This window comes from Xyrauchen texanus, chromosome 22 (assembly GCF_025860055.1).
Source record: "Xyrauchen texanus isolate HMW12.3.18 chromosome 22, RBS_HiC_50CHRs, whole genome shotgun sequence".
NCBI classification, from domain to species: Eukaryota; Metazoa; Chordata; class Actinopteri; order Cypriniformes; family Catostomidae; genus Xyrauchen; species Xyrauchen texanus.
In genome coordinates this window covers 5,457,907-5,484,654 of record NC_068297.1, presented here as the reverse complement: position 1 = coordinate 5,484,654, position 26,748 = coordinate 5,457,907, and the positions used below count along the sequence as shown (strand labels likewise).

At 38.1% G+C, this 26,748-nt stretch overlaps 2 protein-coding genes across 2 annotated transcripts in view; both read right to left on the bottom strand.

The window, feature by feature from the left end:
* Positions 1-391: 391 nt before the first annotated feature.
* tbpl2 (TATA box binding protein like 2) lies at positions 392-7,249 on the bottom strand. Its single transcript, XM_052154080.1, has 7 exons — positions 7,114-7,249; positions 5,149-5,519; positions 2,319-2,406; positions 1,583-1,674; positions 1,282-1,452; positions 1,094-1,188; positions 392-521 (listed from the first exon to the last, which is right to left on the bottom strand). Exons 1-7 carry the CDS (start codon positions 7,159-7,161, stop codon positions 445-447), a joined length of 942 nt encoding a protein of 313 aa, XP_052010040.1. The 5' UTR covers positions 7,162-7,249; the 3' UTR covers positions 392-444.
* Positions 7,250-9,186: 1,937 nt separating this feature from the next.
* Positions 9,187-26,748, bottom strand: part of LOC127662848 (mitogen-activated protein kinase-binding protein 1-like) — a 68,566-nt gene continuing 51,004 nt past the window's right edge. Inside the window, exons 15-31 of the mRNA XM_052154223.1 lie at positions 26,594-26,664; positions 24,392-24,513; positions 21,942-22,017; positions 21,705-21,816; positions 21,511-21,574; positions 21,277-21,399; positions 20,394-20,539; positions 20,165-20,211; positions 19,850-20,083; positions 19,281-19,405; positions 18,942-19,081; positions 17,172-17,357; positions 16,997-17,072; positions 16,607-16,896; positions 14,256-15,107; positions 13,073-13,158; positions 9,187-12,943 (exon numbers count right to left, since the gene is read on the bottom strand). Coding sequence (XP_052010183.1) covers positions 12,689-12,943; positions 13,073-13,158; positions 14,256-15,107; positions 16,607-16,896; positions 16,997-17,072; positions 17,172-17,357; positions 18,942-19,081; positions 19,281-19,405; positions 19,850-20,083; positions 20,165-20,211; positions 20,394-20,539; positions 21,277-21,399; positions 21,511-21,574; positions 21,705-21,816; positions 21,942-22,017; positions 24,392-24,513; positions 26,594-26,664 — 3,005 coding nt within the window. The 3' untranslated portion in view covers positions 9,187-12,688. The remainder of the gene's footprint in view (positions 12,944-13,072; positions 13,159-14,255; positions 15,108-16,606; positions 16,897-16,996; positions 17,073-17,171; positions 17,358-18,941; positions 19,082-19,280; positions 19,406-19,849; positions 20,084-20,164; positions 20,212-20,393; positions 20,540-21,276; positions 21,400-21,510; positions 21,575-21,704; positions 21,817-21,941; positions 22,018-24,391; positions 24,514-26,593; positions 26,665-26,748) is intronic.

The following is a 26,748-nucleotide window of genomic DNA, read 5'->3' as shown; positions in this document are numbered from 1 at the left end:
TAATGACAGCATGCACTCATGATGGACTCAAAATGTTTCTTTTGTACAAAGGACTTAGTATGGTCAATGTCACAAATTTGCAATTTGTGACAGTGGTTCAGAAAAAAATACAATAAAACTTGCATTTCATGTCACTCATTGCTCATTGTTTATTTTTTTGCATCACCAAATTGTACAACATGTAAAAACCCACATAATATGGAGCTGAATATTTTAACAAAATATTTACTTTCCACAGTGTACTCATGTTATCTCATGTTGTCATAGACAACACAGTAAACTTAAAGACATTACACAATGCAAGTTACATATTTATAACAAAAGATTTGATTTAATTATTAAATTAATATGGCATTTATTTTCAAGTATAATGAAGACATGGATTATTAGAGGTAAATCTTTTTAAACAGGTATTCACGTGTTTCAGGTGTAAGTGGATTGTTTCTACTGTTTTCTGAACCCTTTCAGGATCGGGTAGATATTTTCAAAGGCTTCATAGATCTCTGACCGCTCTTTCGCACCTAGAATAAAATAAGAACACTAGTTACAAAACAACTTAATTTTATGGTTACAACATATTTCAGATTGGACCGTGTTACATTAGAATAAGTCCCAGGAAAAAAGAAGAGAAAATAAATAAATAAATAATTATATATATATATATATATATATATATATATATATATATATATATATATATATATAAAAATCTCTCAAAAAGATCACCCAAAAATAGATATTATTTACAGTACATTTTATTCTTTACAATTTTATTTAATTCCTATAATTAGATTCTTTGTAATATTGTATATAAAAGGTATAAAGTATACATTTAGGACCATTAAGATTTTTCACATCATTGACATAATTTTCATAATTTAAGCAAATTTCATAAATAATCATATTGCAATAAAAACTTTTTTTCCACTGTAATAGATAGATTTTTTTTTACTTCTCAATGGTACTTAAAATATGCTTAATTGTCTTTAAGTAATTTATTATTTCTTATTCCTTTCTTTTGATTTTGGGGTGAAATATGACCTGGAAATGTTCTTGACCATTTTCAAGAGATTCACCCATTAAGTGACAGTACCTGTGAGCACAACTTTTCCAGATACAAAGATCAGCAAAACAATACGTGGCTTCACCATGCGATATATCAAACCAGGAAACAACTCTGGCTCATAGCTTGAGAGACAAAATGGTTGACAGATAGATGATGTTATTGGGCAGTCGGGTAACTACTATGGGCCTGTAAGATATACAGTTGCCTGGACAGACCTGCTGAACTGCTGGTGAGTGAGTACCAGGCCTTCTAAGCGTATAGGAAAACAGACGTCACAGCTTCCAACCATGTTTTGGATTTTGAAGTCAAGGAATTTGGCAGGAAAGCCAAGCTTCTGTACCACCCGAGCGTATTTCCGTGCAGCAAGCCGAGATTGCTCCTCACTGCTTGGAAAGATAAACAATGGAAAAGACAAAAACAGGTTAACAGACCCATCTGAGACTATACTGTGCTAAGCTGATCAATCTTACAGTCATGTTAGTGCATCATACTTAAAAGTCTGAACATTACGTATACCTCTTGGCACCAGTGCAGACCATTTTTCCAGAGCTGAATATGAGAGCAGTAGTTCTTGGTTCACGGATCCGCATTATGACAGCAGCAAAACGCTAACAAAAGCAAAGTTGCAGAGCTTAAAGATTGTTTGCCATGTTGCATACTGTACATACATATTTTGTGACACTTTGCATTATACCAAAGGTACATGCATCGGAGTCTGTTCTCTAATACGATGTAATACAATTTTGTTCAGTTTTGTTTGTTACATTGGGCTCTAAAATTCTGAGACCACATTGAAAATCTGGGATTCAAATGAAATTAAATTCAACTAAAGCCAGGCAATAAACAAAGCTTGGGAATTTTGAAATAACAAACAAACATAGAAACGTTATGATATTAAAAATGAACATGAAATATTTAAGACTCTGACATATTTCTAGGTCACCAAACAAATGTAAAACTTTTTTGTACAAAAAGCCATATTTACTTTCTTCCACCAAAGCAAACAAGATGCTCTTTGGCAAAAACTCAAATCATGATGGATAACATGGATAATCAAGTTTTGCACTAACTTGTGGAATCCATGCCAGCTTGAATGCATGTTATCATTAAAGCAAAAGAGGAGCATGCCGTATTCTAAAAAATTCTGAAAATGTCACCATTTTAAATGAGAAAAAATGCAAAATACACACATTTTTACTAGTGGTCTGAGACTTTTGGACCCAACTGCACAGTATAAACTAGAAAAATGTACCTTTGGATTGTATTCAGCATTTCGAGCTTGAAGTGCAATGGATTTTAAGTCCAGAGGGCAAGCAAGATTCACTGTTGACACAATATTCCTGGGGATAATCAAAAACAGGTTTGGAAATACCTAGTGTAAATATATATATGTACACTCACCGACCACTTTATTAGGTACACCTTTACACCTATTTATTCATTTGATTATCTAATCAGCCAATCTTGTGGCAGCAGATCAATGCATAAAATCATTCACATACGGGTCAGGAGCTTCAATTCATGTTCTCATCAACCATTAGAATGGGGAAAAATTTTGATCTCAGTGATTTAGACCGTGGCATGATTTTTGGTGCCAGATGGGCTGGTTTGAGTATTAGTAAACAGTACATAGTAAACAGTACATACTGTATACATACACACACACACACACACACACACTATATAGAAATTAGAAGCAAACGGTAACTTAATAACTGTACAAAATTTGGCTTTAAGGAATGTTCCAGGTTCAATATAAGTTTGACATTAGCAGCATTTGTAGCATAATTCTTATTACCACAAAAAACTATTTAGACTCATCATACGTTTATTTTATTTTTTTTAAAGCAAAAATCACAGTTTTAGTGAGGCAATTATGAATGGGTCAGTCCATAAACATTAAAATACTCACCGTTTCAAAAGTATAGCCAAAAGACAAACATTATACATGTTAAAATGTCTTTAGCAAGATATAATCAATTACTAATATTAATATTTCTCTCTAACGTGCGTTCACTGCCCAACAAACTGGAGGAATTACAACTGCTGTTGGGGAAAACAGGGACTTTTCTTCATCTACTGTTTTGTGCTTCACGGAGACGTGGCTTTGTGGATTAATACCGGACTCTGAGCTGCAGCTGGCAGGATTCCAAATTTACAGAGTGGACAGAGACACGGAACTTTCCGGCAAAACTAAAGGTGGAGGAATCTGTTTTTACATCAACAGCGGTTGGTGCAACGATGTGACAGTGATCCAGCAGCACTGTTCTCCTGACCTGGAATCTTTCTTCATAAACTGTAAGCCTTTTTATTCACCCCGTGAGTTTGCTTCATTCATTCTGGTCAGTGTTTACATCCCGCCGCGGGCCAACGTGCAGGTCGCACAGCGCAAGCTCGCCGACCAGATACTGTGTGTTGAGTGGACCAACCCGGACTCTTTAGTTATTGTCCTTGGTGACTTTAACAAAGATAACCTCAGTCATGAACTCCCTAAATTCAGACAGTTTATTAAATGCCCGACCAGAGAGGAGAACACTCCACACAGGATCACCGTTACACCACAGTCAGGAATGCTTATCATGCTGTCCTCCATGCTGCACTGGGACACTCTGACCACGTCATGGTCCACCTGATTCCTGCGTACAGGCAGAAACTAAAGCTCTGCAAACCTGTAGTGAGGACATCAAGGAAGTGGACCAGTGAGGCTGTGGAGGATCTCCAGATGTGTTTTGACTCTACTGACTGGGACGTGTTCAGGACTGCTACAAACAGTCTGGATGAGTACACAGAGGCTGTGACGTCATATATCAGCTTCTGTGAGGACTGCTGTGTTCCATCACGCACCAGGGTGAGTTACAACAATCACAAACCCTGGTTTATAGCCAAACTCAGAAGGTTAAGGTTTGATAAGGAAGAGGCTTTCAGGATTAGGGACAAAGACAGATTTAAAGAGGCGAAGTACAAGTTTAGCAAGGCGGTGAAAGAGGCTAAATGACGGTACCCTGAGAAGCTGCAACACCAGCTCTCAGCCAACGACTCTGCGTCTGTCTAGAAAGGGCTCAGGCAGATCACCGACTACAAGCCTAAAGCCCCCCAGGCCATGAACGACCGACGCCTTGCCAACGACCTGAACGAGTTCTACTGCCACTTTGAAAGACAAAGGGACAGTCCTGTAACCGTTCCACCACGACACCTCCCAACAAAGGGACAGTCCTGAAACCATCCCCCACGACACCTTCCAACAAAGGGACAGTCCTGAAACCATCCCCCACGACACCTTCCAACAAAGGGACAGTCCTGAAACCATCCCCCACGACACCTTCCAACAGTTCCAGCTGCAGTGCATCACCTCCACCTCCCCCACCTCAGCAGGGGCCTGGGCACCCCCACCAATGCCCAACTTAAAGGTATCCTCCTCCACCCACCTCAGTGATGACTCTTTCCATCCATTAGAGGGATGTCAACAAACTCTTCAGGAGACAGAACCCCCGGAATGCTGCTGGACCGGATGCTGTCTCCCCATCCAGCTTGAAGCACTGCGCTGATCAGCTGTCTCCAGTGTTCACAGACATTTTCAACACCTCACTGGAGACATGTCACATGCCAGCCTGCTTCAAGTCCTCAACTATCATCCCTGTTCCCAAGAAGTCAAGGACCACAGGACTTAACGACTTCAGACCCGTCGCCCTGTCCTTTGAGCGAAAAATAATGTTAACATATGTAATGTTTTTGTCTTTTGGGTATACTTATGAAACACTTTGTATTTTAATGTTTACTGACCTGGCCCCATTTACCTCCATTGCAAATGCAACTGCATTTTTGCTTTTTTAAAACAAACAAAGGGATATGTCTTAATTATTTTTGGTGGAAATCAACATTATGCTACAAATGCTGTTAACCGAGCTTAACTTGGATTGAACCTGGAACATTCCTTTAAAATATGGAGTCAAAATATTTTACAGTCTTGGAGCTACACAATAAACAGACCTCAGGGCTAATTTTTATGCTTCCATTCATAATTTAAAAACAATTCTCATATATGTTTTCACACACCACATTTTCTGAGTAAATGTGTAAATTACTGGAGTTGTGGGATGATGCCTGAACTCTCTGCCACTGGGGTCATGGGGGTCATAGGGGTCATGGGGGTCATGGGGAGAGAGCAGAACTGTGATGTGTTCTGGGCAGCATTACTGGTGTCAGTTTCTGCCTCTGTTGAATCTCTCGGTGGACAGTCGGTGTAAATGCCACTGTCCTCATTCCTGCTGACACCTGCAACCTGCGATGGCTCGTCCTGGGTGCTTAGTTCATCAGGTAAGAAGCTCAGGTCCAGATCATCTGTGAGATCTTTCTCCTGAGAATTTATTGAGGAGGAGAGGAAAGAGGCATCCTGAAGCTGTGGACCTGGACCCTTTAGATCATGATCCCCATCAAAAATGTAATCAGAGGAACCCTTAGGAGAATAAAAAATGCTGGGTGAGCAGTACATCAAAAGACTTGAATTAAATCCATAATACCATGATAGAAAATGCACAGACACATTCTTATGGAGGAACAAACATGCAAAAATGGTTAATAAATAAATAACAGGGGGGCCTGGGTAGCTCAGTGAGTATTGACGCTTGCTACCACCCCTGGAGTCACGAGTTTGAATCCAGGGTGTGCTGAGTGACTCCAGCCAGGTCTCCTAAGCAACCAAATTGGCCCAGTTGCTAGGGAGGATACAGTCACGTGGGGTAACCTCCGCAATTAGGGGTTCTCGCTCTCAATGAGGCGTGTGGTAAGTTGTGCGTGGATCCCGGAGAGTTGCATGAGCCTCCCGTGCTGCAAGTCTCCACGGTGTCATGCACAACGAGCCACGTGATAAGATGCGCGGATTGGCTCCGCCACCCTGATTGAGATGAGTAACCGCGCCACAATGAGAATTTACTAAGTAGTGGGAATTGGGCATTCCATATAGGGAGAAAAGGTGATAAAATAAAATAATTAAATAAATAATTAACAGTATGAGATTATCTATTTCCAAATTAAGTAATTGTGAAATACATTTTAATAAAATTTGTATATGTTACTAAGCAGATTTTGATGTATTAATTATATATTATATAATTATTTTATTATATAATATATATTATGTTTTATAATTTATTGTATTTATTTACTCATATATTTTATTTGCAAAAATAAATAATAAATGCTAAATTTAACCCTGAATATAACACCTGCATTGTACAATTTTCGTAAATTTTGATTTTATATTTAAATGTTATTCTAATATTTTATTGTATTGTATTAATTTACTTGCAAAAAATTATATAATTTAATGAACAATATAATCTTGACTAAATTTAACCCCGAGTATGGTATTTGCATGTTAGAAGTTAGTAAAATCATCATTTTGAAATCAATTAAAATCAATTTTGACATTTCAATTTTATGGAATTATTTTATTTTATTGATCCTATTATTAATCTGTTGGCAGGAATACATTACATTTATTTATTCTTATATATTTATTTATGCATTTATGTCTATACGTTTCACTATGAATTTGATTATTTCAGTATTAATTTCTTGCTCCATACCTGTGTACAAGGGCATACATTTGGCTTTGAACATGGGGGGTGCGTGCGTGTGTGTTTTAAACCATCCATCCTGGAATCTACACCCCTGCTTGTGGAGGCTGCTTAGATGTAAAATGATAAATTCAACAGTAAAAAAGGGCTTCATAACAGACTTTGAGTAATCACAGATCTCAGTAATATTTTGATTGAGCTTTCCACAAAAAATAAATAAAATAAATGTACTTGTTAGACTAGCAGTCTTCGTATATTTCTATCTCATATATATTTTTTAAATCTTCTGAACACTTGTTTTTCTGTTGTTGTTTGTTTTTTGCAGAGAGAAAATAGGCACCAAAGACATCAGTGTTGCTGTCACTACAAACGGATATGCAGATGCTGTAAACAGGAATTGCTTTGTGATGCAAAAAAAAAAAAAAAAAAAAAGCATTTAATTTGCCAGTTTACTCTATGAATTCAACTTACAGCAATAGTCTGGTCAAAGTAACTTTCGAGGGACGCCTCCTCATCCATATCCCATAAGGTCCATGAGAATAATATGATTTACAGAAAACGAGGATGGAAAACGTTCCCAAATCTCATCAGAATTGTGTGATGATCCCAGAGGACGCATGACACTAATTGGCAACAAGTGTGAAGTTGTTCTTAGAGGCGTGACAAACAATTTCATCAAAACTAAGGAGCTAGTCCTCTCTGTAATGCTCAAATTTATTATTTGACTGAAAGCCAAACAACAAAAATACTGTTTCGTTGACCGTTTGCTGTTAAATAAATGAATAACACAAGGAAATACAAAAAAAATCTAAAATAGCGCAGTTCGGCCAGTAGAGGGAGACAAAAACAACGTTCTAACTCTGTCACCACTGCGCATGAGCGGAACGGAATGCGAGTTGTTACATGAATGGTCTCAGATCCTTAGCCATGTGTTCACCAACCTCATTAGGCATTAGAGAAGAATTCGAACTGTTATCTTGGCAAAGGGATGTTGCATAAAGTAGTGAAATAAAAGGGTGTCAATAATTATGGCCAGTGCATTTGGAGAAAAATATTTATTTAATAATGAAAAATGTAATTTTTTTTTATTACATTTTATTTTTTTTGAACGAAAGAACAAAATGTTAAACAATGCAGATTTCTTTTCAAGAACTTCTTATATTTACCAAGGGTGCCAATATTTTGGGCCACAACTGTTTATACATATATATATACACACCAATCAGCCACAACATTATAACTATATGTCTAATAATGTATAGGTCCCCCTCGTGCTGCCAAAACAGCGCCAACCTACATCTTAGAAAAGCATTCTGAGATGATATTCTGCTCACCACAATTGTACATGAGTTTCCGAGTTGGGAGGAGACGTAAACTTTTACCTTGGCGGAAGAGCTTATTCATTTTTCAAAATGCAGCAACCATTTTATTGCTTGCCTTTTTTTAGTCATGTTCATTTACGTATATCAGTAACTATTTAATGCTTATTGTACATTTTTACAAAGAGAATGTAGCATGTATTTGCACAAAATTCCATTATCTTCAGCCAGTTGGCTAGCATGTATTACAGTGTCAAAATAAGAGTTCCCCAAGAAATATACATGAATGAACCTGCATCCTCCATGCTTCCAAAGCACTTGAACATGATGTTCTCATAATTTCAAGTTCAAACGTGGGAAGTAGGATAATTAAGATTAGCATAATTGTAGAGATTTTATACATATGTTTCAAAATTACAATTAATTTCTTTAGAGTAGTGTAGTACACCTTTAAAGTAAGTATGGCAGCAAGCTATTCAGAATTTAGTTAATTTGAGTTAAGTTTAAGTGCTCTGTTTTTAGTGGAGACTACTTACTCTGAAACATGGAAAATATGTAGAGATAACTTTTCTCTCTGTCTAAATTTCTTTCAAAGTTGTGTAACTAAATATCAGTGATTTGAAACAAGGTAGCAAAAAAAATGCAGTACCACCAAATTATCTGTATTGGCAGATGTTTTTCTGAATAATTGGTTATCAGTAACTGTGTCATATCTGTACAAAGTTTGCATCGGTGCATCCCTAAAATTTTGATAAATATGGTGTAAAAAAATAAATAATAATTTTAGCAAAGTGTACAGTGTAATCATTGCTATATATTTAATTGTATTAGGCTATATATCAGATGTATTGACATCATCATCAATAACTGAAAACTCCACATCAGTCGATCACTAAAAAAACATTATGTAACTAACAATGTATTTTAACTAATCATGTATGAATGTTACGTTTAACCTGGTTTTCTCTCTGCAGTGAATTTCTTGTACAATATGGAATAGGATATCAAACACAGTTACTTCCAGCTGGTTGAGTCCCTGGCAAATGCTGTGGGATCTATATGAGGTTGTTATCACAAAAATGATCTGATCTGCTTGATAAAATAAAATTAAGCCAACAGCTTTAATGTTGACAACCAGAAACATCATGCGTGTAATGAGAGGTGTGCAAGTATATGTGTATGTGTTTGTATGACATATGGCAGAAAACAATGCAATTTACCATGTAATAAACAGTTTTATTTGTTTGACTTCTCTGAGAAAAAGATTTTGGATGATAGATTGTATGAACATTCAGGATAGAAACACTTGACTTCGGTTAGGAGCGAAAGATAAGACAAAAGTAACAAGTTTCCAAAAAGAAACAAACAGTCTAGAAACCACTGGTCCATCTGTATTTCTACATCTTGTTCAGTAAGCCATACATTAGATGAGAGCAAAGCTAGATCACCACAAAGATAGCATTGAAAGCTGAAGGTTTGAGGAGCAAATCAAGCGTTCAGCCGTGCATTCTAGTTTAGGGTGTAAGTCAACCCTAAAGCCCACCGTTTTCCATGCATAAGTAGTGTATTCATGCTAAGAATAGAGTGATTCTCTTATTATATTTACTTTATTACCTAAGCAGTTGTACTGTAATCATTTTTCAATCTTTTACATCACTGATGCCCACTAGCTAGCTAAACCAAGTCTGTTCGAGTTCACATTATATTATTTTATCTCATGCATTTCAAAGTCTTGATTAAAGCCATAGCACTTTTCATGACAGCGGGAATGTAAGCTTTTTTGCATACTAAAATGTGCTGAAAATAATGGATATCTGTATTAATCATTTTAATATCAGTATACAGTTCTGTAAAACACTATGATGTTTCCTGTGACAGAAGTTTCTCTGAATTCTGAAAATGTATGATCCACATTTGCTTGGACAATTCAAAATTTTCAAAGCCAATTTTCTCAGTTTCACTGTTGGCTTAGTTACTGCGTTTTGCCTTTCTAGGGCAGAATTGTTTACCACATGTATGCAAATGCAGTCCCCATTGAAACAGCATCACTGAGAGCATTTGCATGCACGATCTTGCACTGATTGCGCTTAATTAGTGGACAACGAGTGCATTTATATGCACACCATTACACTGATAACTTTCAAAAACCATAGCATTATCATAAGCATAATGAACGTGCATGAAATCATGCTCGTTTATGTAAACGCATTAAACAGCTTTCTTTTAGCGGTGTAAAGTCATAAACAGTTTAAGCTAAAACTGATCATCACAGATTGACGTGCATGTAAACACCTTTACCGGTTTAGCTTCCAGTGTTCACAAATGTTGCATGAATGCCTATTTACATTTTGATGAGAATAATCAGATGATTTCAAATCTCATTTTTCTTGCGCTGTTGAAATGTTTGAATATGCAGATTTTTGTTAGTAATGAGCAAATTGGTGTGCATGCAAACACGGTTTTGGTTTTTGGTATTGTCCTTGATCAATAGTACAGCAATTGCACATTTCACGTTTCACTAAACATTTTTACCAATAGAGCCTGAGAGAATGTGATCCAGGTGGAACTGCTCTCTAGATATAACATTTAAATAAATGTAATTGATGCATCTCAGCCATCGAGCAAGTTGCAGCTATTCTGAGCTAGTTGCTAACATAGTTGCAAACATCTCTTTGAAACAGTACAAGCATCTGGATTGTACAAAATATGTGCAAAATCCATATAGATTAGAAATTACAGTACACTTAACATAACGCCATTATTTGAATTAATGTTAGCTTAGTTATTTAGTTAAAAGTGCTTTACTGTACATTATCAATATTATGGAAAAGATAGGTCTACACCTCAACCTAGTTAGCAAGGGATTGTTGGTAATACAAATAAGGATTTTAATTTTATTTTCAAGAAGTCAGGATAGAATGGCTGAATAAAAGTTCTGCTCTTGGATAAATGATTAATAGCACGTTTATGATAATAAAATGTACATTTAAGAAGTAATCCTTGGGAAAAAAACTGAAACAAGCAAAGTTCTCCAGTTAAAAATGCTTTTCTGTTCAGGACAACGGTATTGGACAAAGGTAAACCCAAGTACTGAAAAATTGGTAAACTTTTCTTATAATTTGATCAGAAAAGAAGATATTTCACAAAATGTGCCCTTCATTGTCTTGGTATCTATTAGGACAGTGATTCCCAACTGGAGGATCACACAGACAGTGGGGAAAATGCAATCCTAAATACAACTAACCATATCCTTGTGCATAGTTACAATAGCTAAATAAATAGGTTTATCCATTTTAAAAATGGTGGCAAAAATTCTTACACTGATTGGCCAAAACATTACAGCATGACCACCTGCCTAATATGCTGTTGGACATTACAAGACCCCTGAAGGTGTCCTGTGGTATCCGGCACCAAGACATTTGCAGCAGATCCTTCAAGTCCTATAAGTTGAGATGTGGAGCCACCGTGGATCTGACGTGTTGGTCCAGCACATCCCAATGATGCTCAATCGGATTGAGATCTGAGGAATTTGAGCCGAGGGCAACACCTTGAACTCTTCATCATGTTCCTCAAACCATTCCCAAACAATGTGAGCAGTGTGGCAGGGCGCATTATCCCACTGAAAGAGGCCAATGCCATCAGGGAATACCATTGCTATGAAGGGGTGTACCTGGTCTGTGTGCATCCAATCAAAATCTGCCACTTTACATCTAATAGAAAATCAAAACCAGTTGAGAAGCACTCTACTATGATATCTAAGATATCCTACTAAGATATCATCACCAGTGTCACCAGAACAATCAATTCAATCCAGTTGTTTTATGGCAGTTTTGTTTCTGTTTTGTTACCTGAAATGAATCATTTATAAGAGGACAGTATCTATATAGTACTGTTCGTTTCATCATATAACCTTTGAATTACAAATGCCGGATTATTCCTCAACAACAAATTGCTGGTCAAGATTAAGGCACCCGTATCCTTGAGACAATTACTATTTCAAGTACAAAACTTCTGCAAATAAAATGATACAAAATCATTCTTCAAAATTTAGTTAGGTTAATAAAAACTTCTCCACACAAAACGTTCCTCCAAATTCCACATTTCTGGTGACACCGAGCTTTCTTATGGCACCAAACCGACCCTTTTGGGTCTTGTAAAATAGAAACTGTACAACAAACATGCTCTGAAGAGCCTCACTGACCTATCACCTATATATCAGATTAAATATACATCCCGACATCCCAGTTCAACTTGAGAGTATCAGCACAAACACAACATACAGTATAAAACCATTCCATAATAAAAGGTAAAAATGAGACAAATCTGCCTGGTTAAGACTTCCAGGGACACCAGTTCGTCTGAATTTTAAGGAATTTTAGGAAATCTTTAAATATCACTTATAAGTTCAAGTTCAAAACATGATGCTTGCTGGAGAGGCCTCCCAACAAGTTTGTTTTCACAGTAACAGTGTTGAACTTCAGAATTTGACAGAATATTGTATCCTAATGCTTCTTATGCATCTTTGTCTTTAAAATGGTAACCATGGAATCCTTTTTGTTTCGAACAAGCTGTACCATGCAGCCAACAAAAACATACGAGGAATAACACATGCCACTGTAACAGTATGCTAAACATGGAGGTAGGATAGCGGCATTTCAGTTCAATATATTTATTACAAATTCTTTGCTATCTATGTAGCGTTATGGCTTGATATCTGATTGGAAAAGTCAGATTTTGCTGTCCATTCTTTTCTCCACCGCAGTAAGGAGCAGTTTGGAATACTGCTCTAGAAGCTCTAGCGTCCTATTGTCACCCAGAGTTGCATCACTGTTAGCTATCATGCGCACGGTGCCAGCACTTGTTGATTTTGAAGGTGCACAGGGCGGCAGGGAGATCAGCTCAGCTCGCATCGACTCAAAAGCTTCGCTAAGCACACGTGCCATCTTCTGCTGCTCGTCGCTGGAGTCGTTGGAGTTGCTTAGCTACAGGAGAGCACACATATAAGCAAAGTTAGATTCAAGTCACTGGCACTGAGCAGTTTAGACAGACGTGTGGGCTGGAGAGCGTCCTACACTACAATTACATGTGAATGCGTTCAAATGATATCCTACCATTTTGTAGAGGTGAGAGGCTCTTTTAAAACTGGTCTGCAATTCATTAGCAACCAGCCTACAAGAATCAACACTGAGAGATGTGTCTGTAGAGGAGAAACAGAGCAATGTTCTAAAATGAGCTGAATAACAAATCGATACATTTGTATGACAGTTGTGACAAAGCATGCTAGAAGTATGAGGACTGTAAGGAACAGATGGTTTAGAGCAGTGGTACTCAGCACAATGTGATATACGCATGTACAACATATGTCAACTTATTTTGTTGTACCTGGATCAACAAATGAAAGACGTAATCAGATTAATCAATTATCAGAATGTTGTTCCAGGCCCTAACCCTAACAGGGGTTCTCACCGAATAAATTTTTGCATTCAAATGTTTTTTGATCGTTGCGTCATATCTCTCTATTTTTACAGTCATTTTTTAGGCACTGTGTCAAGTTAAAAGAACTTCAACATATGTAAACATGTTTCAAGACTCCTGTGTTCTATTATATTTGTTGTACTGCGTCTAACTTTTGTTTAGCGCAAAAACATGTTCGGCCTGAAAAGCCCCTAAATTTAGAGGACAACGATTGATTTATAGGAATGATATTACAAGTCCTAACCCTAAAATCAATAGACAATGATTTATTTACTGAATCGTTGTTCCAGACTCTAAGCCTATAAATTCAGGAGACAATCATTGGTTTATCGGAATGTTCATCCAGGCCTCTATTTGCAAACAAAAAATGTGTCAACTTGGCTCCTGAAATTGTTAAAGGTACTTCTGTGGAACACAAAAGGAGATGTTAGGCAGAATGTTAGCTTCAGTGACCAATCACTTTCACTGTGAGGAAAAAAGTGCAATGAAAGTGAATGATGACTGAGGCTAACATTCAAACCAATTTCCCATTTTGTGTTCCATGGAAGAAGTCCCAAAGTAATGGACGAACTTTCACTTTAAAGTTGAGTACCACTGGTTTAGATTGAGGATGTTACAGAAAGTGTTAGTAAGGGCATGTCTCACCCTGCAGGTAGTAATGATTAATGGATGGACAGGGTGAAGACGAGATGAGAGAGGTGATGGAAGATGTGGAAGAGGTGGAGAAAGACCAGAGCCCTTTGGTAAGGAAGTGTTTAGATAGCCCCAGCCGAAGCATTGTGCAAGACGGTACGAGGGAAGACGAATGTCCAAGCAAACCTGAATCCTGAGGCTGAAGAAGACCAAGACTGGCCTGGCCCATGTCCCTCTCAGTTTCCTCTTCTCCTGGTTCCAAATGTGACTTTAGGTTAGCTTCCATTAAGTCTTTAGTTTGGTCTGGATTGAGTCCCACATTAAGCTCAATCTGGTCTGAGTCTGTGATTTCAGATGGGGTTAAATGTACAGCTAAGACCGGCTGTACGATGCTGCTGGGCAGCTGAAAGCTTTGTTGATGAGATTTTGTTGAAAGAGTTGTTGGTGTTCTGCTTGAGGACTCCTTGTCATTTTGTACAAGCCTGGGGCTCTTGTTGCTTGGTGAGAGGGTGGATATGGAGAGTTTGTCTGGAAGAGTATTGGGAATGTCTATATGGAGTAGGGGGCGAGCACTGCCAGTCAGTTTGGACTGGAGACCTTTAGAAGCTGAGCTTCCAGTTGATCCAGCGCTGAATGTAGGTATGACAGCTGCATGGGGCATGTAGGGGCCTGGAAATGGGGATGCAGGGGAGGAGATGAAGGTGACAGGAGTGGTGGGCTTGCTCTGGGAGGTGCTCCGAGGTTTGGATGAGTCATATCCAGAGGATACAGTGTCTTCTCCAAGTTCTACCACGTTCAGGCTGTCCCCCATGGACACTGAGCGGGACATCTTGGCCATGGAGCTGGTGGTGGGGCTCATATAAGAGCGAGCTTTAAGCTTGGTGGGCGTGGTGATGTCTCTTGGCAGGGTGGTCGTGGGACTGGTAAGCGGGACGGTGGGAAGGGAACGGCGTGGTGTAGAGGAGACACCTCTTTCAGGGGTCAGGGGCTGAGGGTAGACTTCCTGAGAGGGACGAGTGAATGCTTGGACAGTGTCGGCTGTTGAGAGGGAAGGAGGGAGATGTGATTTTAACATGATAGTTCACGGTTTCATTTTCGTTTACTTACAATGTTGTTCCAAACCCATATGACTTTCTTCCGTGAAACACAAAAGGAGATTACACTGAACATATTTTTGCGCCCATTCATGCAGTTTTTTAAATGTTTTTGTACATAAACATTTGCTAGATGGATGTCTTTGACCATTGCACTGAACTTCCCCCAATTTTTTTCAGTGTCTTGCACAGGACTGCCGTGTTGTTTAGATGGCCTGTCGATCTCAACAGCCCCTATCATCAGAGGACACCAGTTAGTTTATAGGAATGCTCTTTGAGGCCCTAACCGTAAGACGCCATTAACACCGAATGCATTTTTTCATCCGTCTGCACTGTACTTCCATTATTTTTTATATAAAGATGGAATACACTGATATATTGCCTTCTTTTCTAGCACAAAAGCGCTGCGTTTTTTATATATGTCTTGTCAATATGAAAAGAACTTAAAATGTTAAAAAGGCCTTCAGTCATCTGCGTTCTGTTCTATTCATGGCGCTGCATCTAGCTCTTTAAGCACAAGGACGCATTACATTTATTGCATCTTTATTTCCATACAATGAAATTTAATGGTGACAATAATGGAGGCAATAATTCTGCTTAACAGCTCCTTATGTGTTCCAAGGACCTAAGAAATTCATATGGGTTTAAAATAGCATGCGGGTGAGTCAATGATGACAGAATTGTTCATTTTTGGGTCAATTATCCTTTTAAGCATCTTGCCTCAAGGGCACAATGGTGACAATTCATGGCTCGTACCTTGTGGGTCTCAAACCAGCAGCCTTCCTTTTGGTATCCCTTGAGCCACTATGCCCCACCACCACCTTTTTAAAAGGTGATGTTGAAATAGTGCCTCTAAAGGGATCTCCAATCAGTTATATTTTATTCATGTGCATAATCTGGATTAGAGATTATTTCTAGTTTACACACAAAAGCTTTGTTCAAATACCACACAATATTATAAACCATCAGTACGTTTACATGCACTTTAAAAGTTCAATTTCAGTCGGACTAAAATAGTAATTTTTCTTTTTAAAATGGCATCTAAACACAATAGTCCGACCAAAATCATATCAGTCCAATTTTTGCTAAGTTTCATTAAAAGAACTAAATAATGCAGTAGTAGCACAGCTTTGTTCAACATGTATACATTTGAATCAAACCACATTTGGCCTCACTGATGTGCACATGCTCTAAAAGACAGTGATGATGCGCAGCGTGTATTTAACACTTCCTCAGGTGACATATTTGCGTACATACATTAAACATTGTGTCATGTTTACTTGGACAGACAGATGAAGACTGTAACTTATTAAACAACCTACTGTAGCTTGATTATAACTGCACATGTACAGTGACTGAGTGTGCAGACTGTGTTTGTATTGACAAGTTTTGCATTTAGCAAATTTTCCAAATCACAATTTCAGCAGCATTATTGATTTTTACCTTCTGAGGAGATGTTGTGTATAGATTGGGCTTTTCTCATTCCTGCAGAACTAGCATGACTTGCAGCAGCTTTAGCAACTGGGCCGAACAGTCTGCGGGAGTCTACTGTTGGTGTGCGTTTCTTCTGGATTAGACGCTGACCTGTTGTCTTCTCAGAGCCTTGGGACTCTTGCTGTTTGCCTTGGCTCTTATTCTCCATGAGAGGGCGCACTTCTGAGATCAAGGGACGCACAAATCCACTGGCAGTTTTACCATCACTGCTTTTGTTTGAATGGAAAGGGAATGCATGTCTTGAACAGAAACGAAAGACAATAGTCAAGTTTTTGCCCAGTTATTGGGGGTCAAAGTTATGGCTGGATGAGTTTTACTCTCAGAGTCACTGTGTCTTACCTGCTGGGAGAGTTTTGAGAGAGGAACTTTGATGACATGCTGTCAGAAATGTTTGAAGCTACTCTGGTTGGACTTGCTGGAGAGACAAGCACAAAAAGAGAACAAATTATCCCTACATTAAAGTTGCAATTAATAGCAATTACCTTAGAATTCCTTTAACATATAAAGACCCTACCAGGATTGTTGAGGTCTGATAGGTTTGCAAAGTGCTTTTTGAGGAAAGCCCCCTGGTCTGGGGTCTGAGGCACAGGAGTCTGAACTTCATTCTTCCTCAAGCTCTCCTCTTCTTCCTCATCAAGATCTTCCATATCCAGTTCTGATGAGTTTCCATCTACACTCAGTGGTTCAGTGGGCTCAGAATCTAAAGTGTATGGACAAAAAAATATCCATTCCTGAAAGTCTTATTTTATTATTAAGTTATTATTCTGCAAATGAATCAAATACTGTTAAAGAGCAACATGCAGGTTGAATTTATAACTGAATTAATACTTTATATTGTCTGCAGAGGTCTTTTAAAAACACATATGTAGAAATTACTAATGAAATCTCATTTGATGTAGAGATTTTGATGAAAATGTGCTAGGCTCTGGAATACGCCTTTCCCGCTATAGCAACGCGTCATATGACGTAGGGTGAGGCAAATAAAAGACCTCGCGGTCAGCTCTCTCATTGTTGGGTGTTGATGTAGTTAGAGCAGTAGTGAGAGACAGAAAGTTTTAGATCGAGTTTTAGAGAAGCCATAATGGTAAATTATTGTGTTTGTGCTGGTTGCACGAATTCCAGCCTGTCAGGACATCGTGTCCATCATTTTCCTTCTAGGAAAAACCAGGCTTTTCGGTCTTGGGTGCGTTTTGTGCAGGTGAAGAGAGCATACTTCACTGCCGCGTCTGTTACCACACACTCGGTCGTTTGTGGCGCACATTTCACTCCGGAGAATTATCGACCTGGAGATTTGTTGGAGTCTCGGATGGGATTTCGGAGTAAGGACCACGTGAGGCTGATTACTGATGCTGTTCCCTCGGTGCACTCGATGGAATCAAGTCCACCGTCAAAGTTTACACCGGATTTTGGTGCTGGCGGGACTGGAGGACCAAGTGCTAACGTTAGCAGACATTCTGTGCAACGAAAACGAGCACTTAGCAGAGTAAGTCTTACTTTTAATTATTTTAACTCTTAATTTGTGTAATTTCGTAATGATAATAGTATAATATTTTTATATAATATATGTTTTATAATATTAAATATTTAATATTTATTTAGTATAATAATACAGAGAGAGGGAGAGAGACTGAGCTTTAGGACAGGTTGGCATAATGTAATTGTCTGCCTTCTGAAATTAATTTAGTAGTTTGCACAATGCTATAGCTTTTGGCAGGAAGCTAGCCCAACTCTCCCGTTTCCCCCGCATTTCAATTCAAACTGTTCTCGCGCCGCCCTCCCGTCTGATTTTGTATCCCCGTAGGCTAACGTTATACTCTCCAGTAAATTGCAAGGTCCAAATGTATTACTCAATATGTAGAAATCCCCTAGATTTTTGCTTTGGTTTTATATCTCTTTTTTTATTTACTGATTTATTACTGATCCAATTGGTAATGTTCGTCCACACCGGAGAACTCGGTTTCTTCATTCGCATCCATTGTAACCTGAGCTTGAGCTTGACCAGACTCCCTCGGCCATCGTCACTTCCGGTTAGTGCTTTATAGACGCGGAAGTTATTTTATCAAAATGTATCTCAAAATATCGTTAATGGCTAAATATATATTACTCCAGTTCAGAAAATCTAGTTGTTTTATCATCAACATACACTATGCTATATAGGGGTGTCCAACCTGCATGTTGCTCTTTAAGAATTTCCATTATACGAAGACGCAATGGATTTGACTCCTGACTGAGTATAACAGCTTTACTGAGGAGTTTGTGAGTGTGTTATAGCTGTAATATTTACCTTCACCAGGGTGCTCAGGGCTGGACAGGTGACTACTAGAGTACTCCATGGAGCAGGCACTATCTGGACTCTGCTTTTCAGGACAAGAGTTCACTTTAGCATATCTTGCTCCATGAGGTAACCTCTTCACCTGATACTCACTTTACACAAAGAGAGAAATATCTTATGCACAGCACATTAAAAAGCAATAGCCTTTTAATTATACTACAGGAACAACAACAACAAAAAGAGTGTGTTGCTGTAGTTTTGATAAACAACTCTGTGAGAAGATTTCCAATATGAAAACAAACCAATGTGCAGTGACCTTAAAGATACGACTTCCATCTAAAAATGACTGACCTGTCGGCAAGACTGATCTGGTCATCACATCCTTCAGGATACAGCACCTCTGTGTCTGGGGTTTGAGGCAACAGCTGGATGTAATGAGGACGAGTTTGTCCACCTGGTCCACTCTTTTCCGGTACCTAAAGAGAGGATACGTACCACAGGGGTGCACATATTTCCATCAGTCCGGCGAGAAATAAAGTTTGGTTTACAAGTTACCAGGCTGCTACGATGGGTAGTTGAATCTAAATGGGATTCTAATAACAACATTTTGCTGAAACTAATTATTAATAAATTATTTTGGCATCACTGAATTCAGATTCCCCCACACTGGACGCGTTCAAGTGAACGTTAAGAGCCAGCGCATGCAGCGCAAAATAGAACGGGGCATCTTTTTACTGCCGGCGTGATAAGAAGACAAGACGCTCGTATCTGGTGTAAACATTGTTCATCAAAAGTGTTAATAGTCAAAAGTCTGACCATGCAAGACTACATTGAATATTAAAATAATATTGCTTATTAAAGATGTATGCACAATTTTTATACAAAGACATAGCATGGTTTGAAGACTTCTGTCTCCTCACCCATGCAGCTAGGGTCTGCAAGCTGATGGTGCTGCCCAGTTCCTGGTTCTTGGCCGATGGAGGTTCTTTATGAACATCAGGGTTTTTGCTGGGAAAAAGGGGCATGGCGAAAGACTCCAGTTGCCTCAGATCCAGCATGGACTTCACTTTCAGATCCATACTGCCTAAACGTCTGGACCAGCGGCGCCTCGGCCGCAAACCTGTACCCTCGCATTCAGTACTGCTGTTGGATTGCTGAGAAAATGAGAGCGTATGTGTGTTAAAAAAGAAACAAAATGAGAATAAAAGCTGAGTTGTCATCACAGACTTCCTCACCTTCCTCATCTTGGAATTAAGAGTATTGTGCTTCTCCTCTGACGATCCTTGAAGCAGAAACAAAATGCTAATATTGCAAGCTCAAGAAGCTCAAAATAAATATTTGCAAGACGTATAAACCAATCAAATCTCACAGAACAACCCAACCCAAAAGAGCCGGATGTGGTATGTACAGCAGAACTAGCCTAACCAGATTACGGTGACTGCTAAATAATGTCAGATGAATTACCAGTCTCCTCGCTGGCACTGCTGCCTGATGACAGGTGTGGAAACATTTCATCTTCTTCCTCAATACACTCCTCTTCCTCCATGTCTTTGTCACTGTCAGATGACATGTTAGCAATGACTGGAGCGCTGTGGATTTCTCTCCTTGTGCTGGCAGAAACCAAGAACACAAAAACATTTTTAAAACGCTTTTTTAGGATTTTGTGCAATAAATGGGTAACTGACATGAAATTTCCAGCAGTGACAGTTGTTCAGTGTGACATGCTACACCTCTTCTAAACTTATCTAAACTTTTTCTACTTGTGTGATTTTTACATTCACTTTTAATTGAGAGACTAAAATGAATATTTGTGCTTTTAAAAATGCATTTTTTGTTACATAGAAGGACTACTTAAGTGAACAGCAAAAATAAGATAAATGTTCACATTAACCATTAGAATGGGGAAAAATGTGATCTCAGTGATTTCGACCGTAGCATGATTTTTGGTGCTAGATGGGCTGGTTTGAGTATTTCTGTAACTGCTGATCTCCTGGGATTTCCATGCACAACAGTCTCTAGAGTTTACTCAGAATGGTGACAACAATCCAGTGAATGGCAGTTCTGCGGACAGAAATGCCTTGTTGATGAGAGAGGTCAACAGAGAATGGCCAGACTGGTTCGAGCTCACAAAAAGGCTTCGGTAACTCAGCTAACTCCTCTGTACGATTGTAATGAGCAGAATAGCATCTCAGAACGCACAATGCAACCTCAGCTTTCTCTTCGTGGCTGACAGAAGTGGAACCCGATGTGGTCTTTGCCATCATTGTGAAAGCTCTTAACATTTTGATGTGCACCCTTTAACCTATCCATTTGAATGTGGTTGTATATGTGTGCGTGTTTTTCTTACCTAAGTGTATGATGTTTGTTCGGAGGGGTCTTCTGAACTGGTTTGGTGTTTTGTTTCAGGTCTGAGAGCCGCTGTCTCATATTGATGGTCAACTCAGGACACAGTCGCCACACAAATATACAACTGAATGCACAGGAATACAACAGCAGATAAACATAATATCATAATTCCATCAAAACATGCAATGTAATATTCTGAATGAAAACAGGATTTCAGAACATTCCTTGACCCTACCTGTCTCCGGACACAGATATCAGATGCCTACAGTCATTAGTAAACTTCATCCCTGTTACAATCTCTAATAGAGAACATCAGACACAAAGATAACAATGCTTTAACCTTAAGATATATATATATAGATGCAAAGAGTTTTGATTCTGATCCACACAAATAGTTGCATAATCACACACGCTTTTGAAGCATCTTACCAGAATGGCCAAACATGGTGGCCACACATTCTCCAGTGTAGAAGTCATAGATACTGATGTTTTTGTCTGAGCAGCTTGTGGCCACATACAGACCAGAGGGATCCGTCTGGACCTAATAAACACATTCACATTCATCGTGCACTGCTTAATACTTGTATGTTTGAGATGAAACGCAACATCTGAACTAAGAGTATGAGTAAAATCCCATTGATTTGTTTTAATTCAGGTTCTGCCTACCTTGATAAGTGTCCCATCTTCGCCCTGAGAACCCTTGTAGACTTTCTTCTGTTTGCCATTGCAGATGTTAAAGATCCTGTAAACAAAAAACTAAATAAATCTCAAAGTGTACAATATGGCCCCTTTAAATGTTTGACTTGGCAAAAGTGCTGCAGAATTTTATTTTGCCCCTTTCTCCTTCAGCCACTGAGGGGCGCTATGTTGTCATGCCTTCAACTGCCTCCTCTTAAGGCAGATCAAACTACCGCACTGTCAGCTTTGGGAGGAGCACAACCAATGAACCCCTCAGGCTTCACATGACTTACACAGGGAACAAAACCAGCCCGTGCCTATTAGAGACATTTAAATCCCAGAACGTCCTCCAATACAGAGGCTAACTGCACTGACTACAGACTAAACAGGCCTTTTTCTTTAAAGCTGATTCATAACCACTGCACCAAACATTGTAGAAAGGACGTTGCTTACACTAAGGATGAGACAAAAGGCAAAAGAGACAGAAACAGTAAATGTCCGGCTGTATTATATCCGACATTCCTGACATTTTTCTTGCCCACAGAGCAGAATAAATTTGAGGCCGTTGTTTGAATAAACAAAGGAAACCCGTTGCAAGTCATGCACTGTGTTTGTTGCTTCGTAATGTTGCCCTTTTGTGTAGGACTGCACAAACTCACAGAAAACACAATGAGGTAAAGGGTGCCAATCCTGTGGAATATTGAGGAAACTCAACATGAAAGATGATAAATTAAGCAGAAGGGTGAATTTAACAACACCTTTGATGAACATGTCCAGGACATATTTCACCCCCAAAATCTAAAGAAATAAATAATAATATATATTTTGCTTACCGAAAAATAAAGGGGCCATTACTAGTTTTTACGTGACATTGATTTCAAAACTATTCAGCACATTTTCCCCTTAAATTCTCATTACTGTAATGGGGAAAAAAAATCATTTCCAGGACTGTAAAGTAAAAATGTATTATGCAAATTGTAAAATATTATTATTTTGCATTTATAGTACTGTATAGAATTTTTATATATTATTATTTATAATAAATACACACACACACACACATATATATATATATTAGTGTGTTATTAACTGTTGTGCTGCCTTTCATTTATGCTAATTTTAATTAAAAAAAATTGTTCAATGTTCAAATGCACCTTGGATCGCATCATTTATATGTTTAAATGTTTTTCAACTAAACGGACAAAATATTAAATGAAACAAATGACAATAAAATGTAAAGTAATCTCTTCAGTAATCAAATTACTTTTTGAATGTAACTGTATTCCAATTACCAATGATTTCAATTGTAACTGTAGCGTTGTACATGTATCACATTAGTATTTGTTGTTTATATTTGTTATATTGTCTTTAACTTTTTGCTGATTTTGCTAAACTGTATTCATGTATCAGTGTAAACAAAAATAATGTAGTACCATAACTGTTTTACTAAAACCCATTTAGTAAAATAAGATAATGAGAATTACAAATAAAAAACTTCAAAAGAACTGTCAAAGTAAGAAGACGTATTACAGTAATGAGAATTTTGAGGGGAAATTTGCTTAATTGTCATGAAAATAGTGTCATAGGCCAAAAACATTTCTTAAGCAAAACATCATAAAAATTACGAAAAATGTCTCCTATGGTCTGAAATTTGACCTGGACATGATTTTGTGCGATTCACACAATGAGACAATCTGGTTGGTGTGACAAATTCAGACAGGTGAGTTACAGTACAGACTGACTTAATGTGTGTGTTTGCATGCAAGTGTGTGCACATGGTCTACAACATGTTTTAATATGACTAGATTAATCAGTCTAGCCTCTAATCCCATCCAACTATAAAAACAGCGATAATCTGATAACACCACAAGCCACACGACAGACAACTGTAACACCCTGCCACATGACCTCACAGCCCCAGATATATCCAAACATTTGTTGAAACAGTTAAATCCATACACAAAAAGGGAAAATATTTAATTTATACATAATTCATACAAATCAATGCATATATTAATATAGGGGTGGCTGTGGATCAGGTGATAGAGAGGGACGGCCACTAATCGCACGGTTGGCCCACACGACTCCACATGCAGAAGTGTCCTTGGACAAGACACTGAACCCCAAGTTGCTCCTAATGGCAGGCTAGCGCCGTGCATGGCAGCTCTGCCATCATTGGTGTATGAGTGTGTGTGTGAATGGGTGAATGGGACACAGTGTAAAGCACTTTGGTAACCGCTTAGGTTAAAAAAGGCGCTATATAAGTGCAGAACATTTACCATTAATATAAAAATGCAAGTACACAGAGAGACAAATAGATAAGCAAATCTATCTATCACTGTAGACAGACTCGACTAGCAGATGCACACAAGGAGGGGAAAAAATAATAACAATACACAGATTATTACAGGGATTAATATTGTAAGAAGAATTCAAACCTGATGCTGCGATCCTGACAGCCTATTACAGAGTACTTTCGTGTGGGGTCGATATCCATGTCGTACAGAGTGGTCTTCCTCACTATGTGATGAGTACGTGTGAACTGTGTGCCTTCCTCTGTCTGTTTTGGGATATTTAGTAATTAGTTATGTGCAAAGAATTCTTTGATTTAACCATTTGATTCTGTATTCTTACAAATACATTCAGGTGAGTATAATGTGGAACAAAATTAAAAGATGAGAAATATTACTGCTGAGTTCAATATGGAGTTCAAATCTTTTTTCCTTTACCTTGTTTTCCTTCCTCAATAAGAACAAAATAGATATTTTAGCATGAGATTATGGATTTACAAGCTGTTTGTTAATGAGCCTTGATCCAGTTTCACACTTCAAGGTCAGAAATACAAGATCTTTACAAACATATTAAACCAAATAGTGCTGGTGATTTTGAGTGGCTTATATCACAGTTACACACTTTAGAATGCCTTGCCTGATCATGATTATATCCATCAGTTTTTCCAGTATTACATCAATTTAATCACTCTAATCTGTTTGTATGTTTTGGATTAAAAACTGTTCTATGATCATATTGTAGAGTGACAAAATCAAGTTTATTTTTTTTGGGATATTGAAAAAAGGCAACTCTTTAGTAATGAAAAATTACTGAGAGAAAAGGAGAGAATATTGAAAGCTGGATTTGAACCTATGCTGCCCGTATACGTGCCACAGATGTATGTGTTGCAGCACATACACTGAACAATTATTTTCTATTGTTCCCTGTCTCTATATTTCTATTGTTGACTGTTCCCCTTCAGAAACTATAACATCACATATATATGTGTTACATATATATATATATATACACACACACTCTGGTGGCCAAAAGTTTGGAATAATGTACATATTTTGCTCTTATGGAAAGAAATTGGTATTTTTATTCATCAAAGTGGCATTCAACTGATCACAATGTAGTCAGGACATTAATAATGTGAAACATTACTATTTCAGAACTTCTTAAACTACATCAAAGAGTTCTCATCAAAAATCCTCCACGTGCAGCAATGGCAGCTTTGCAGATCTTTGGCATTCTAGCTGTCAGTTTGTCCAGATACTCAGGTGACATTTCACCCCACACTTCCTGTAGTACTTGCCATAGATGTGGCTGTCTTGTCGGGCACTTCTCACACACCTTACAGTCTAACTGATCCCACAAAAGCTCAATGGGGTTAAGATCCATAACACTCTTTTCCAATTATCTGTTGTCCAATGTCTGTGTTTCTTTTGCCACTGGCCTTATACATCTCTTTCTGTCCTTGTTAGAGCCTTCTGTCTTTGAAGACTGTAGTGTACACCTTTGTATGAAATCTTCTTTGGCAATTTCAAGCACTGTATAGCCTTCATTCCTCAAAACGATTCACTGACGAGTCTCTAGAGAAAGTTGTTTATTTTTTTAAATTTTTGGCCTAATATTGACTTTAAGACATGCCAGTCTATTGCATACTGTGGCAACTAAAAAACAAACACAAAGACAATGTTAAGCTTCATTTAATGAACCAAATATCTTTCAGCTGTGTTTGATATAATGGCAAGTGATTTTCTAGTACCAAATTAGCAATTTAGCATGATTACTCAAGGTGTTGGAGTGATGTCTGCTGGAAATGGGGCCTGTCTAGATTTGATAAAAAATGACTTTTTTCAAATAGTGATGGTGCTGTTATAGTAATGTCCTGACTATACTTTGATCAGTTGAATGCCACTTTGGTGAATTAAAGTACCAATTTCCTTCTGAAACAGCAAAATCTGTTCATTATTCCAAACTTTTGGCCGCCAGTGTGTATATAGGCTATTCTAAGCTTGTTTCTCAGGATTCTTGTTTTTAAATCCTAAGTATATATAAGAGTTAAAAACAACTGCTGCTTGTTTGTTTCCCACTTAATCGCTGTCAACTTGTGGCTGATTTGGAAGAGGGTGTTAAGTGTTTTTGTGGCTATTTATATCAGCTGTTCCTTGAAGCACTGGCTCTGGAATTCTGAGTCACAACATTTCTTGAGGCCTAACGAATTTAAAAGCTCTGAATGAAGCCGCTGTTCCAATCCACAGTGGCATTGTTTTTTTTTGTTATTTTTTTTTTTCAAATGAAGGAAACAAGCATAGATGACACTGAAGTACTTTCAACTACTGAATTGCAGTTTTAAGTCTCACCTTCTGTGCTGTGCGGAAGTAGATACTTTTATCAGCACCACAACTGATCATTCGGACTTTGCCATCATTAGCTAAACAAAAACAAAGGTGCCATATATGAACATTTGAGCAGAAGTAACAAATGTGAAGCTCCTACAGGATAGGTTATCTGTCTG